Below are 14132 nucleotides of genomic sequence, written 5' to 3'. Positions count from 1 at the left end.
CGTATCACACTATTGTAATAGGTGAATGCTGTTAATTATGCTGGAATGGGTGAGAACTCATCAGAAATTTATGTTTCACTAACAATGCGTATGTTGAGCCAAGCATAATTTTATAATGATTGTTACTTCTTTTGCAGCTACTGCTAAACCTAGTGCAAACCTAGCAGCAATAATAGTCCCATCAGTGCTTGTTTTTTGCTTGGTTGTTCTAATCCTGGTAGTCATTGCTGTTGTTGCATTTATATATTTCAAAAGAATCAAAGGGAAAAAGTATGTTAAGTATAAATGACATAACCTGCATTAGCTAGCTTTACAGTACAAACGGAGACAACAAAGAAATAAAAATGAAGGAGAAAGGCTTTGGGGAAAAGTTGAATGTTATGTCTAATATCTATGATGAAAAAGACTGAGAAAAGAAGACTATTATAATACATGGAATTAGTGCATCAGTATATTTTGTGTAGCTAGCTTTTAGGCCTTATTTTGAGTATACTTGTCATGTTTTTAGTTGTTGTAGCTGAAATTCAATTTTAAAAAGAATTTTTCAAACTAATAACATTATTGGTAAAAGATGGGCAAGAATGAAAATTTTATGAAATTGTCATTAGAATATTGTTGATCTTGTACACCTGGTTAGTCTTAGTGTTTTCGATTAGGGCCGGGCAGACTAAAAAACCAATACCACATTGATGACCACCTTCATCCACCTTTTCAAAAATACATTACAAGACCATTTACCACTGGCAATGAAATCAGCAATTCAAAACTAATGTAGGATTACTAAAATTATGATAGTGATTCACCACAATAAACCCTGCCATTTTGAATCATATGATGGAAAAGTTTAAATTTGCTAAATTAAAACCAGCCAATTATCAACAATAGTACAGTGGTTGTAGAGTAGACATTATGCATATAAAGATAATGGCATACAGCTTCCGGTAATTCCCTGGGTTATGCTGGGCGTGGCTCATTTGAATTAATTAATTAATGATAAGGGTGTAATATTAATAATTGTCACAAAATTAATATTAATTTTACATCCTATCACGGCAGCATAATTGTGTATTTCCTTTGTTCCCTCCTCTATAGAAGCCTCTCGCACAGCCACTCTCGACATCCTTGATAGTGAACCTGAAACTGAGCGGCAGCAGCTTTAATCTGACCCGCAGCAGCTCATGATGATCCCGCGGACAGTAGTTTTAGTCCTATCTCTCGTTTATGGCATCCTTGGTTCATCCTGCCCTGCAAATAGCCCCCTCTCGTTTTACGCAGAAAGACTACAAAACGCCACAGAAGAAATCACCACTGACATACAGGCCATTGTTCTGGAGTCTGGTCCAAACCAGGAAGGACCTGCAAATGTGACAACACTTTACACTGCTCTTACTGCTTCCCTCAATGCAACACCAAGTGATAATGGATTGGATGAATTTTCTGATGCATTTGATGTCATTACTGATGCATACTTCAAGGCATGCTATGGCCCAGAAGAAGAGAAGCCCAGTCAATCAGATGCTCAGAGCATTCTTACTGATTTCATTTCTCTCCTTGAGAATAGAAGTGACATAGCGAGGATGAGGCAGTTGTTTGGAGAGCTCTTGTGTCTGCAAAATTTTAACCATACATCTACTTCTTCAAATATTTCTAAACGGCAGACTACTGATTTATCCTTTTGTGCAAGAGCTCCTGATGTCAAACAACTCTATAGATGTTTGGATCTAAATCAAGAGTTAGGCTGCATCTTTAACGTGAATAGTCCTCAGGAATGCAGAAGTCCAAGTTTTAGAAAAAGGAATTGTCTTGCATTTGTTGTTGATACTACTGGAAGTATGGGAGAGGAGATTGGTCACGTTAAGACTGTTATTCAGAATTTCATACAAAGCGAAGAAAACAGTCGCACACTTTGCTACGTCTTGGTTCCTTTTAATGATTATGGGTACGATATTGCAGCAAATTTTACAAGAAGTAAGCCTCACCTTATCTATTTTTAATATTTATTAACCAATATTGTATAGATTTAGAGTACAGCAGAATTTACGATGCCGCCAGCTATCTCAGTAGAGACAGTGGAAGTCCTTCATTCTCAATGACAGACACTAGCATTACAGTTCGAGGGGTTAATGATCTATTGACAGATGTTAACAGTTTAATAGCACATGAGGGTGGAGATTGTCCAGAATATGGAATGATTGGAATACTTCAAGCAATAGACCTTATTGATGGCATTAATGACCAAGACGTCCAGCAAAAAGGAAAGCATAACATAATAGTACTAACTGATGCCTCAGCCAAAGATGATTTCCTATACGAAGATGTGATTGATACTGCTGATGACAAAGATAAACCAGATGTAATGGTACATTTCTTTTACAGTGGGTCTGGGTGTGGGGACGGTTTTGGGCATTACGAAGATGTCAAAAATGCTACAGGAGGTTATAGCATTAACCAAATCAATGCAGCAAATTTCCAAATATTTACAAACTTCATTTCTGGGTCTTCTCATTCAGGCAGTAAAAGAAAAAGAAGAAATACAGATTTATGTAAAAAATTTCAAATATCACACTTGGTTAGCCGATTCTCATGCCTTATTGAAACATCTTCAAGTTCCGTTACTATTACGAGGCCTGACAACACCACTGAGACTGTGTCAGTCTCAAGTTTTACTGTTTATGAAAGCACAGACCCACAGCCTGGGAACTGGATGGTGTGTGTTTCCTCAGGTGCAGTAGAAATTTCTGTTATATCTCCTGTTTCTCTTGAGTTGGATATAGATTATTTAGAAGAAAGGGAAAATGGTGAGCTGTTACCAAAGAGCCAATTACCATTTCAATGTAAGTTCATATCATTTATGAATGTAAAAATGACTTTCTGATTGCTTTATAGGTGACACTCACATCTTTACACTAGCTTCTCCTCAATTGAGTAATATTTCTCTTGCCCATCCACTCTATTTGGAAATAATTGACAACCTTAATAATGTTCTTCAGTTTGCTGAAGTAAGTCAATGTGAAAGTGGAGGCTTTCTTTCAGGATCAATAAGACTGCCCAGTGGATCAGTCCAGTACCAGCTACGTGGACATGATATTGGAGGAATACCATTCACTCATGTTGTCCCTGACTCGTTTGTCACCTTCGATACTCCATCAATACAAGCTCAGCTTAAAGGAAAGTCTCCCATTGTTCTCAACCCAGGAGGGACTTCAATAGCTCGTATTGCCATATCAAACATCAAGAGTGGTCCTATGATGCTTCAAGCCAATGTGTCCATTGTCATACAATCTGAAGTATCTGTGGAAATCGATGATACTTTTATTTCTATTGAACCAATGCGTCAAGAAAAGGAAATACAAATATCATTTATAGTTCCAGAGACATTAGCTGTAGATCAGATATTGCCATGGTCAGTATTTGTACTTGATGCATGCTCCAATGAATCAATGATGGTGAACTTTACAGCTATTGTGAAATCATCAGTACCTCTTAATATAACAAGCACCAGTAGATCAATAATACTTGAATGGTCACCACCAGTTGATTCAACACTAGGAAATATAACCCACTATGTGCTGACGCTAGACTTCACCAATGGAACAATTGCTACTGTTAATATCTCTGGCGACATTAACCAGTACCAAGTGAATGAGCTATCACCATATCAAAAAGTCTATGCTAGTATAGTGGCTCACAGTAATAATGGAAAAACAGCAGAAATTGCACCAATTGCTGTACTTACTGATCAAGCAGGTATAGGCATATCATTAAGAGTAGTGTATGCATGTTCATCAATTACCATCTGTAGGATCACACTTATTATTGTTATAATTGGATGATTGCTATCAGCTTTGGGTAAAAATACTAAAGTAGTGATGGCCAATCTAAGTATGATATGTCATTCATTAAAATGAGGAAATAGCAAAACAATGAAAGTACCAATACCCAAGCTAATTATGATATGCTAAATTATATAAAGGAAGAAAGTAGGAAATACATGCCCAGGATGTTTATTGCTTTTACCAGAATTATGTATGATCATAATAATGGTATTTGTAATTGGTTGATTATATAATAATAATAATAATAATAATAATAATAATAATAATAATAATATCAAGTTTATAACACTAATTAGAGTTAAAAATTTGAAGAGAATATTCTAGTGATAGCGACACTGCAGGCCAGCCTTTACAAACAGAATTGAATACGCAATATATTGTATTAAGAGAAATGTGGAGTAGAAGGAATTAGCATTTACATGAATTACATTGACATAATAAACGAAAGGCACATGGGTGAAAAGTGATTCAAATACAGACCATAAGTGACATGTTGTCAATGGCCATTGAGTAAAACAAAGTACTGATGCCCAATATAAGTATGATACATTATTGATTGAAATACCAAAGTAGTAAAACCATCGATGCCCAATTAAATGCTTGAGAAATGCCATTGCAACCATGTCCAGCATACCGTAGGTCGGGATATATTCGCGGCTGCTTATTTTCGCGATAATAAAAACTAATGAAGAGGTTCAATTAAATACCATGGAAACCAATTGATTGTTGCTATGACAATAAGACCACGTGTTTATACAATTACAGTGTTCAGCAGCAAATTATCTATTCTTTAGCAGCTTTAATGGGAGCCACCCAATTCTCCGTCCGCTATCTTCTTGTATGGACCACTACATTCGAGCTCTTTGCTGCAAATCCTTGCCGCTCCACTTGCTGGTGATAATTAACCACGCCCAAGCCAATAAATGGGCGGTGAGTCCCAATAATGGGCCAAGATACGGCGAGCAGAGTGAGGAGAGTAGCTCTGGTTGAAACAGCTCCAAAGAGACCCAAGATTAGCAAAAACAAGAAGAACAACAACCCAAGAACACTGCAACAGAGTCCTTTGCTATTAATATCGCGGCCTTTTCAATTAAAATTGCATCTGGTAACCATGGTAATTGCTGAGTGAGGGAAAAAATCGCGAAAATAAGCAGCCGCGAATATATCCCGACATACGGTATTTATTACTTTTCACTTGAATAGATTCATGCCAACTACTATGCATGATCATGTACATGTATCTATGTTACCTGTATCTTTTATTTGGCTAATACAAATTAGAAAATACCAAAGTAGTGAATTCACAGATGTTCAATCAAAATTATACACTTGTTATCTTTCAGAAATTGTTATTAAATACCAATTTATGCATGTACACATTACTATCCAGGATTACATATATAATTGCATGAGTAGTATAAACCGTGGCTTTGAGCAAAGTAGCATTCCCAGAACTTCTGAGCAGAAATATACCAAAATGAAGCAAAAATACTAAGGTATTTCCTGAGCAAGAATACATGACTACAATGTTATTATAATTGGATGATTGTTATAACCTTTGGGCAAACATACCAAAGTAATATTCCTAGAACAAAAATGTAAATACCAAACTGTAGCAATGTTGTTATAATTGGTATAGCCTTTGCAAAGTAGCATTTCCAGAACTTTTGAGCAAACATAGCAAACACACGAAAGTAACCACACCAGATCTATATATACTATGCTTAGTAATTACCTTTGATTAAGAGGAGGAAATACTTATTACTATAACTCTATTCCAGTGAAGTAATAAATATGCTTGATCATGGTTAGTAATTACTATGTATTACAGAGCCTGGGCCGGTGTCTCGCCTAGCAGTAGAGTCAATCTCTGGGACATCAGCCTACATATCTTGGTCACTACCTCAAGAACAAAATGGGATAATCTTATTCTATGAAGTGACAATTAAAGGACTATACAATGAGACTCACAACTCTTCAGTATATGGCATTAATGTTCATAATTTAAGTAAGTGCATCTTTTAACATGTATTGCTGTGAATATCATAATTATATAGATCCATACATACGTTATACTGCTGTTGTAAGTGCTGCAACTTCTGCTGGCAAAGGGCAACCAATAATGCTTGAATTTTATTCATTAGAAGGGGGTAAGCCAAAATAATAATATCTATGCAAATTGAATTGTTTCTAATGTAGTCCCAAATCATTCTCCAAGTTTGACAAATCATACTATTTTGACATCAGAGTCAGTGATGCTTTCATGGAATCCACCACCTGTTCAACACAGAAGAGGATTCATCCAGAATTACATGGTGAAAGTTCAATATATGCAAAAGCTGGATATTTACAATACATCTGAAACAGTTCTTTACATATCAGGTAAGCACTAGGCACTATCCTTTTTTGTTAATTTTAATTTATTTATTAAGGTTTACCACAATATTCTGATATTAATGTCTCGGCTTCCATCAGTACATCTGTTGGACAAGGTCCTTTTAGCAGACCATACCTCATTCACATATTTACAGGAGGTATGATAATGCTAGCTTTTCTTGATTTTTATACTTAAAATAGTTGCTAGTGCTCCACAGAACTTTACTGCTACAGCTACCAGCAGTAGCTCAGTGCTACTTGAATGGGCAAATCCTGAATCTCCAAATGGAAAAATACTTTACTACCAGCTCTACTTTAGCAATGATAATGACACCTATCAAGTATGAATAACTTACAATTGAAAATAGTAGTAATAATAAATAATTTAGGTTCTTGATGTCTCAATTTATAAAAACTCATATCATATTGAAGACCTTGATAGCGGAGAGCATTATTTCATTGTAAGCCTGTCACAAATCAAACACAATGTATCACACTATTATAATAGGTGAATGCTATTAATTATGCTGGAATGGGTGACAACTCATCAGAAATTTATGTTTCACTAACAATGCGTATGTTGAGCCAAGCATAATTTTATAATAATTATTACTTCTTTTGTAGCTACTGCTAAACCTAGTGCAAACCTAGCAGCAATAATAGTTCCATCAGTGCTTGTTATTTGCTTGGTCGTTCTAATCCTGGTAGTCATTGCTGTTGTTGCATTTATATATATCAAAAGAATCAAAGGGAAAAAGTATGTTAAGTATAAATGACATTACCTATATTAGCTAACTTTACAGAACAAATAGAGACAATAAAGAAATAAAGAAGAAGGAGAAAGGCTTTGAGGAGGAACTTGAATTTATGTCTAATATCTATGGTAAGAAAGACTGAGAAAAGAAGACTATAATACATGCAATTAGTGCATCAGTATATTTTGTGTAGCTAGCTTTTAGGCCTTATTTTTTAGTATATATATACTTATCATATGTTTTAGTTGTTGTAGATGAGATTTGATGTTGAAAAAAAATTTTAAACTAATAAAATGATCAGTACAAGATTAGAAAAATAAAAAATTTATGAAATTTTAGCATTGCCTGCCTGACTATATTGTCATTAAAGTAATTTAATCTGTACACCTGGCTAGTCTTAATTATTAATTGTTTTTAATCATATCAATGCCACATTTAAACCATGATGGGCAAGTTCAAATTTGCTAAATTAAAACCAGCTGATCATCAAAAATTTAGCAACAATACCAGTGGTAGGCTAGTAGCAGACATTATAAATATCAAGATAATGGAGGGAATGTATTGTATAGCTTTCCTAATGTAACAACATTTATGATGCATGACATGTCACTTGACTTGTGTAGAAAGTTTGAGCTTATTCCAAACAAAATTAGATTTTTTTGAAGTTGCATCAAAAGGATTTTATGCAACCAAGACTGTACAGTACAGGGACTTTGAAAAGGAGAACATAATCTATTTTTATAACCCAATGTAAGGAAATGAGAAGGTGTGGCTGTGATTATGAAGGTGTGGCTGTGATTATGAAGGCGTGGCTCGTTTCAGCCCCTCCTCTCCAAAAGTCTGCACAGAGCACAATCATCACTTGAACGTTGAAACTGAGCAGTTCATGATGATCCCGACAGTAAATTTAGTTTTGTTTCTATCTTTCGTTTATGGCACTCTCGGTTCATCCTGCCCTGCAAGCAGTCCCCTATCGTTTTATGTAGAAAAACTACATAATGCCACAGAAGAAATCATCACTGACATGCAAACAATTGTTCTACAGTCTGCTGCAATCGCTAATATCACTAGCAACCAGGAAGGGCCTCCAAATGTGACAACACTTTACACTGCTCTTACTGCTACTCTCAATGTAACACCAACAGAAAATGGACTGGATGAATTTTCTGATGCATTTGATGTCATTACTGATGCATACTTCAAGGCATGCTATGGCCCAGAAGAAGAGAAGCCCAGTCAATCAGATGCTCAAAGTATTCTTACTGATTTCCTTTCTCTCCTTGAGAATAGAAGCGACATAACAAGGATGAGGCAGTTGTTTGGTGAGCTGTCATGCCTACAGAATTTTAGCAACGCATCTTTGTCTCATGTTTCTAAAAGATCTCTGATAGTTGCTGATTTGTCTGTTTGTGCCATGGCTACAAGTATTAGCCTACTCTACAAGTGTCTAGATACTAATGATCAGTTAGACTGTATATTTAACTTAAATGATCCTAATAACTGCACAACAACTGATGGCCAGCCTCTTTATGTAAAAGAAAAGAAACATTGTCTTGCATTTGTTGTTGATACTACTGGTAGTATGGGGGCTGAGATTGGTCATGCCAGGGATGTTATTCAGCATTTCTTACAAAGTGAAGAAAATAATATAACACTGTGTTATGTCCTGGTTCCTTTCAATGATTATGGATACGAAAGTGTAGCAAATTTTAAACAAAGTAATTTTATTTTTAACAATTTTTATTTTCACAAATCACAATAGATTTGGACTTTGATAGGATTTATGATGCCAACTATCACAGCAACATTTCTAATCAGTATCCTTCATTCTCAATGACAAACACTAGCATTACTGTTCGAGGGGTTAATGATCTATTGACAGATGTTAACAGTTTAACAGCAAATGGAGGTGGAGATTGTCCAGAATATGGAATGACTGCAATACTTGCAGCAATAGACCTTATTGATGGCATTAACAGGCAAAAAGTCCAAAATGAAGGAAAGCATAACATAATAGTGCTAACTGATGCTTCAGCAAAAGATGATTCGTTATATCAAAGTGTCATTGATGCTGCCAATGCTCAAGATAAACCAGATGTAACAGTACATTTCTTTTACAGTGGGTCTGGATGTGGTTCAGATGGCTTTGGGCATTATGAAGATATCAAAAATGCTACAGGAGGTGTTAGCGTGAACCAAATTGATGCAGCAAATTTCCAAATATTTGCAGACTTTATTACCGGGTCATATGACTCAGACAGTAGTAAAAGAAAAAGAAGAAATACGCCCAATTCATGTCAATATTTTCAGATATCACATTTTGTTCGTCGATTCTCATGCCTTATTGAAACATCTTCAAGTTCCATTACTATTACCAAGCCTGATAGCAGTAGTCACAACATTGCAACATTTGCCAATAGTTTTGCTGTTTACAAAGATACAAACCCACAGCCTGGGAACTGGAGGGCATGCGTTTCTTCAGGAACACTTCAACTTTCTCTAACTTCATCAGTTTCTCTTGAATTGGATGTAGATTATTTAAAGGAAAGTGAAAATGGGGAATTACTCCCAACAAAGCAGCTATTGCCATATGCCTGTAAGTGGAAAATTAAACAATGTGATACTTAATAATTTTTGTTCTTAATAGGTGATACCCATACTTTCACAATATCATCTCCTCAATTCAGTAACATTTCTCTTGCCTATCCACTCTATTTGGAAATTATTGACAACCTTAATAATGTTCTTGAGTATGCTCAGCTAAGTGAATGTGGAGGCTTTCTTTCAGGATCACTGACACTACCCCATGGATCAGTCCAGTACCAGCTACGTGGACACGATATTGGAGGAATACCATTCACTCATGTTGTCCCAGACTCGTATATCACATTTGATGCTCCATCAATACAAGTTGAACTTAAAGGAAAGTCTACCATTGTTCTCAATCCAGGAGGGACTTCATTAGCTCGCATTGCTGTATCAAATATCAAGAGTGGTCCTAAGTCACTTGAAGCTTCTGTGTCTATTATAATGCACCCTCAAGTTAATGTCAATGTTGATACAATGCCATTTACAATTGAGCCGATGCAGCAAGAAAAGGAGCTTCAAATAACATTTGATGCTTCAGAAACTTTAACAGTAGGGCAAACTTTAGCATGGTCAGTAGTCATACTTGACTCATGCTCCAATGAACCATTGATGATAAACTTTACTGCTATCGTGAAACCAACAATACCTTTTAATGTAACAAGCACCAGTAGATCAATGATATCATTTGAATGGTTATCACCAGTTGATCCTACACTAGGAAATATAACCCACTATGTGCTAACACTAGACTACACCAATGGAACAATTGCTACAGTTAATGTCTCTGGTGATATTAACCAGTATCAAGTGAATGAGCTATCACCATATCAACAAGTCTATGCTAGTATAGTGGCTCACAGTGACAATGGAGAAACAGCAGAAATTGCACCAATTGCTGTACTGACTGATCAAGCAGGTAAGTTTTATTCATAGTTTCTCTTGTAGAAGGAAGCTGAGTTAACAATAATAAATATTGTTAATGAAATCATATTCATAGTAAAAAACTATTCATCCAACAAGGAAAAATTTCTTTTATGGTTTTCTGCTTTCTTTGCCATTTGTACACTAATATCCAATGACTATTACCATGCACTTTTGTTATTGTAGAGCCTGGACCAGTCTCACAGTTAGCAACACAATCAATCTCAGAAACATCTGTCCTTATATCATGGTCACTACCTCAAGAACAGAATGGAATAATCTTATTCTATGAAGTGTCCATTATGGGATTATACAATGAGACTCACAACTCTTCAGTATATAACATCAAAATTGATGACTTAAGTAATCTAGTTATGATAGCTATCAAATGCATCACTTCTAATAATGTTTTATAGATCCATACACACGTTACACTGCAGTGGTGAGTGCTGCCACTTCTGCTGGTAAGGGACAGCCGATTACTCTTGAATTTTATTCATTAGAAGGAAGTAAGCTTATGAGTATTATAATTAGCATTTTGTGAATATCTTTGTGTGTGTGTGTGTGTGTGCATCATTATAGCTCCAACAAATTCTCCAAGTTTGACAAATTATACCATCTTGACACCAACATCATTCATAATTGAATGGGATCCACCACCCATTCCACACAGGAGAGGATTTATCCAGCATTATACAATACAGACAGAGCATAGGCAAAAAAGAAACACTTATAATTCATCAACAAACAGTTTTAACATAACAGGTATTGCTAAACATTAATTATAAATATGTTATTAATCAAATTTCTTAGGATTGCCTGAATTTTCAGATATTAATGTATCGATATCTGCCAGTACTTCTGCAGGTCAAGGCCCATTTAGTGAAGTTTCTGTAATCCATATAGTTACAGGAGGTATAAATTTACAGTATAGTCTAGCTATCATAAATACTATTTTAATTGGTTTTAGTTGCCAGTGCTCCACATAACTTCACTGCTGTAGCTACAAGCAGCAGTTCAGTGTTACTTGAGTGGGAACACCCAAAGTCACCAAATGGAAAGATACTTCACTATCAGCTTTACTACAAGCAATACCAAGCTATGTATCAAGTACGAATTATCACATTGAATATTAATTACGTTATTTTAGACTCTCAATATCACAATTGAAAACGTAACCACCTATCATATTCAAAATCTGGATGAAAGCAAAGATTATTATTTTATTGTAAGCCAGTTATCTATACTTACTCTGAATCATCCTTCTGTATAGATAAATGCTATAAATTATGCTGGAAAAGGGGAGAACTCAACAGAGATTCATGTTTCATTACGTATGTACAATAGATCAGTTATATTTACTATTCCTTTTTCACAGCTTCAAGCGAAAATGCATTAGCAATTGCTCTTTCAGTTACTTTCACTTGCTTAGTTATTTTGGGCCTCATACATGTAGCCCTTGTTGCTGTCATTATGGTACATCGTGCAAGGATAAGAACAAAAGGAACAAAAAGGTAACTACTTCCTACTTTTGTATAGTTATAAAACTAAAATTTTTAGCCCTCAAATGAACGATTCAGAGAATTATGAGAAAAGGTATAGGATCAATAAACTTTATTAATTTCATTGAATAAAATAGTGAAGAGGAAGAAAGAAAAAAGAAACAGAGAGGTTATGTGGAAGAGACAGTTGAAATGTATGAGGAAATTTCAAAGTGTAATACCTAAACAATGACTGATTTTTGCTGCTAACTACATGTAAGCTGCTGTACAATAGTCAGTTACTTTATTACACTTAGGTGTAATAATTAGCTGCTTGTCATTAAAGATTACTAATATAATTAATATTTCAGTGTTGGAATTTAAATTCACAAACATCCTTATTTCAAATCAATTGAAAATAATTTTTTAGCTATGGATATTCTAACATTTTAAAAAATGGCACTAAAATGACATCAATTTTTACTGTAATGTACATAAACCACATAAAAGTTCAAGCAAATTCCAGCCAAATAACTCTGTCAAAATCAAAATCAGCAATATACTAAAAAGAAAAACTAAAAACGAAAGCAAACTTCAATATTTTAGAGTAAAATGTCATTTATGAAAAAGTATTGCACTGGGCAGTAGGCTGCTTTCTTTGTCATCAATTGAAAACTTAACAAAGTAATTCTTTATCAATCTCATCCTTAATTGTTGTGACATATATCCCTTCCCTAGTGTAGTAAAGAACAAACTTTACTCCTGTACTTGCTCCAACTACAAGAATGATAAATGGTGACGGGTTAGGGCATTGGGTCCATGCATGGCTAATAATAGGCCTCAGTTATCAGACTGAAGCAGAGTGCAGTGACAAAGGATTGCAAGGATTTGTATGAATGAATGAGCATGAGTAAGAGAGAATTCTCCATTTTAAATTTTTTCAGATACATATACATGTTCTAATGTTGAATTCTGATTGTGGTATGGTAGCATAATCAAATCAATGACAAGTTTTGTTTAGTAAGTTTGAACTGTCCCCAACTGTCCAACATACTGAGATATTATGATTCTGAACCAAAATTGTAGTGTTTAAAGTTGTTTAAAAATCAGAAAAAAATCCCTGTGCTATAGTACAGGATTGTTAGCCAAATTTTGTCAAAAATGAACGGGAGAGAATTCTTTACTTTAGTAATTTTTTTCTGATGCATATACATATATATACTTAGTTTGTGTAGAAAGTTTGAGCTGATTCTAATCTAATTTAAATTTTTATGTATTTTTAAAGTGCTCATAATTGGGCCAAAATCCCTGTACTATTATAGTGTCGACCAAATTTTGTCAAAAATTGAAAGGAGGAAATTCTCTGATACATAATTATTATCTTGTTTACCAATCTGCAGAAGGTGTGTTCATGGGCGTGGCTCATTCACGCCAGTGCAGTGTAGTGCAGTGCGCGGTACCGGTGTTATAAAAGCGCATGCACACAAAGAATTTCAACGGAATTTGAAAGAAAGCAGCAGCTGCAGCACTCTCAAATCTCAATCTCGGTATTGAACTTGATAAACCGAGCAGCTCTTGATGATTTCGACAGCAAACTTAGTTTTATTTCTATCTCTCGTTTATGGCATTCTTGGTTCATCCTGCCCTGCAAGCAGTCCCCTGTCTTCTTATGTAGAAAAACTACATAATGCCACAGAAGAAATCATCACTGGCATACAGGCTATTGTTCTGCAGTCTGGTGCAATCACTAATATCACTAGCAGCCAAGAAGGGCCTCCAAATGTGACAACACTTTACACTGCTCTTACTGCTACTCTCAATGTAACACCAACGGAAAATGGACTGGATGAATTTTCTGATGCATTTGATGTCATTACTGATGCATACTTCAAGGCATGCTATGGCCCAGAAGAAGAGAAGCCCAGTCAATCAGATGCTCAGAGTATTCTTTCTGATTTTGTTTCTCTCCTTGAGAATAGAAGTGACATAACAAGGATGAGGCAGTTGTTTGGAGAGCTGTCATGTCTTCAAAATTTTAACCACACATCTACTTCTTCTCATGTTTCTAAACGGGAGGCTACTGGTTTACTAGCCTCTTGTGCAAAGACTGATAATGTTGATGAACTCTATGAAATGTTGGATGCAAATAAACAGTTAGATTGCATCTTTAATGT

At 35.3% G+C, this 14132-nt stretch overlaps 2 protein-coding genes and 1 long non-coding RNA gene across 3 annotated transcripts in view; all 3 read left to right on the top strand.

The window, feature by feature from the left end:
- Nucleotides 1-7224, top strand: part of LOC109583834 (phosphatidylinositol phosphatase PTPRQ-like) — a 16220-nt gene extending 8996 nt beyond the window's left edge. Inside the window, exons 7-11 of the mRNA XM_019999322.1 lie at nucleotides 6414-6553; nucleotides 6602-6673; nucleotides 6721-6787; nucleotides 6837-6969; nucleotides 7016-7224. Of these exons, the coding sequence (XP_019854881.1) occupies nucleotides 6414-6553; nucleotides 6602-6673; nucleotides 6721-6787; nucleotides 6837-6969; nucleotides 7016-7109 (506 nt within the window). The 3' untranslated portion in view covers nucleotides 7110-7224. The remainder of the gene's footprint in view (nucleotides 1-6413; nucleotides 6554-6601; nucleotides 6674-6720; nucleotides 6788-6836; nucleotides 6970-7015) is intronic.
- Nucleotides 14-332, top strand: LOC109583835 (uncharacterized). The gene is made up of 3 exons (XR_002185720.1): nucleotides 14-88; nucleotides 138-270; nucleotides 317-332. It is a non-coding gene; the product is annotated as an uncharacterized LOC109583835 (long non-coding RNA).
- Nucleotides 7225-7825: 601 nt separating the features above from the next.
- The window catches only part of LOC100634904 (uncharacterized), a 13122-nt gene continuing 6815 nt past the window's right edge, over nucleotides 7826-14132 (top strand). The window contains exons 1-5 of the mRNA XM_019999306.1: nucleotides 7826-8685; nucleotides 8730-9563; nucleotides 9615-10472; nucleotides 10664-10840; nucleotides 10894-10986. Of these exons, the coding sequence (XP_019854865.1) occupies nucleotides 7854-8685; nucleotides 8730-9563; nucleotides 9615-10472; nucleotides 10664-10840; nucleotides 10894-10986 (2794 nt within the window). The 5' untranslated portion in view covers nucleotides 7826-7853. The remainder of the gene's footprint in view (nucleotides 8686-8729; nucleotides 9564-9614; nucleotides 10473-10663; nucleotides 10841-10893; nucleotides 10987-14132) is intronic.

Source organism: Amphimedon queenslandica, unplaced genomic scaffold (genome assembly GCF_000090795.2).
Source record: "Amphimedon queenslandica unplaced genomic scaffold, v1.1 AMPQUscaffold_13277, whole genome shotgun sequence".
Classification (NCBI taxonomy): Eukaryota; Metazoa; Porifera; class Demospongiae; order Haplosclerida; family Niphatidae; genus Amphimedon; species Amphimedon queenslandica.
The sequence above is the reverse complement of the archived record's forward strand: the minus strand, read 5'-3'. Positions and strand labels throughout refer to the sequence as shown.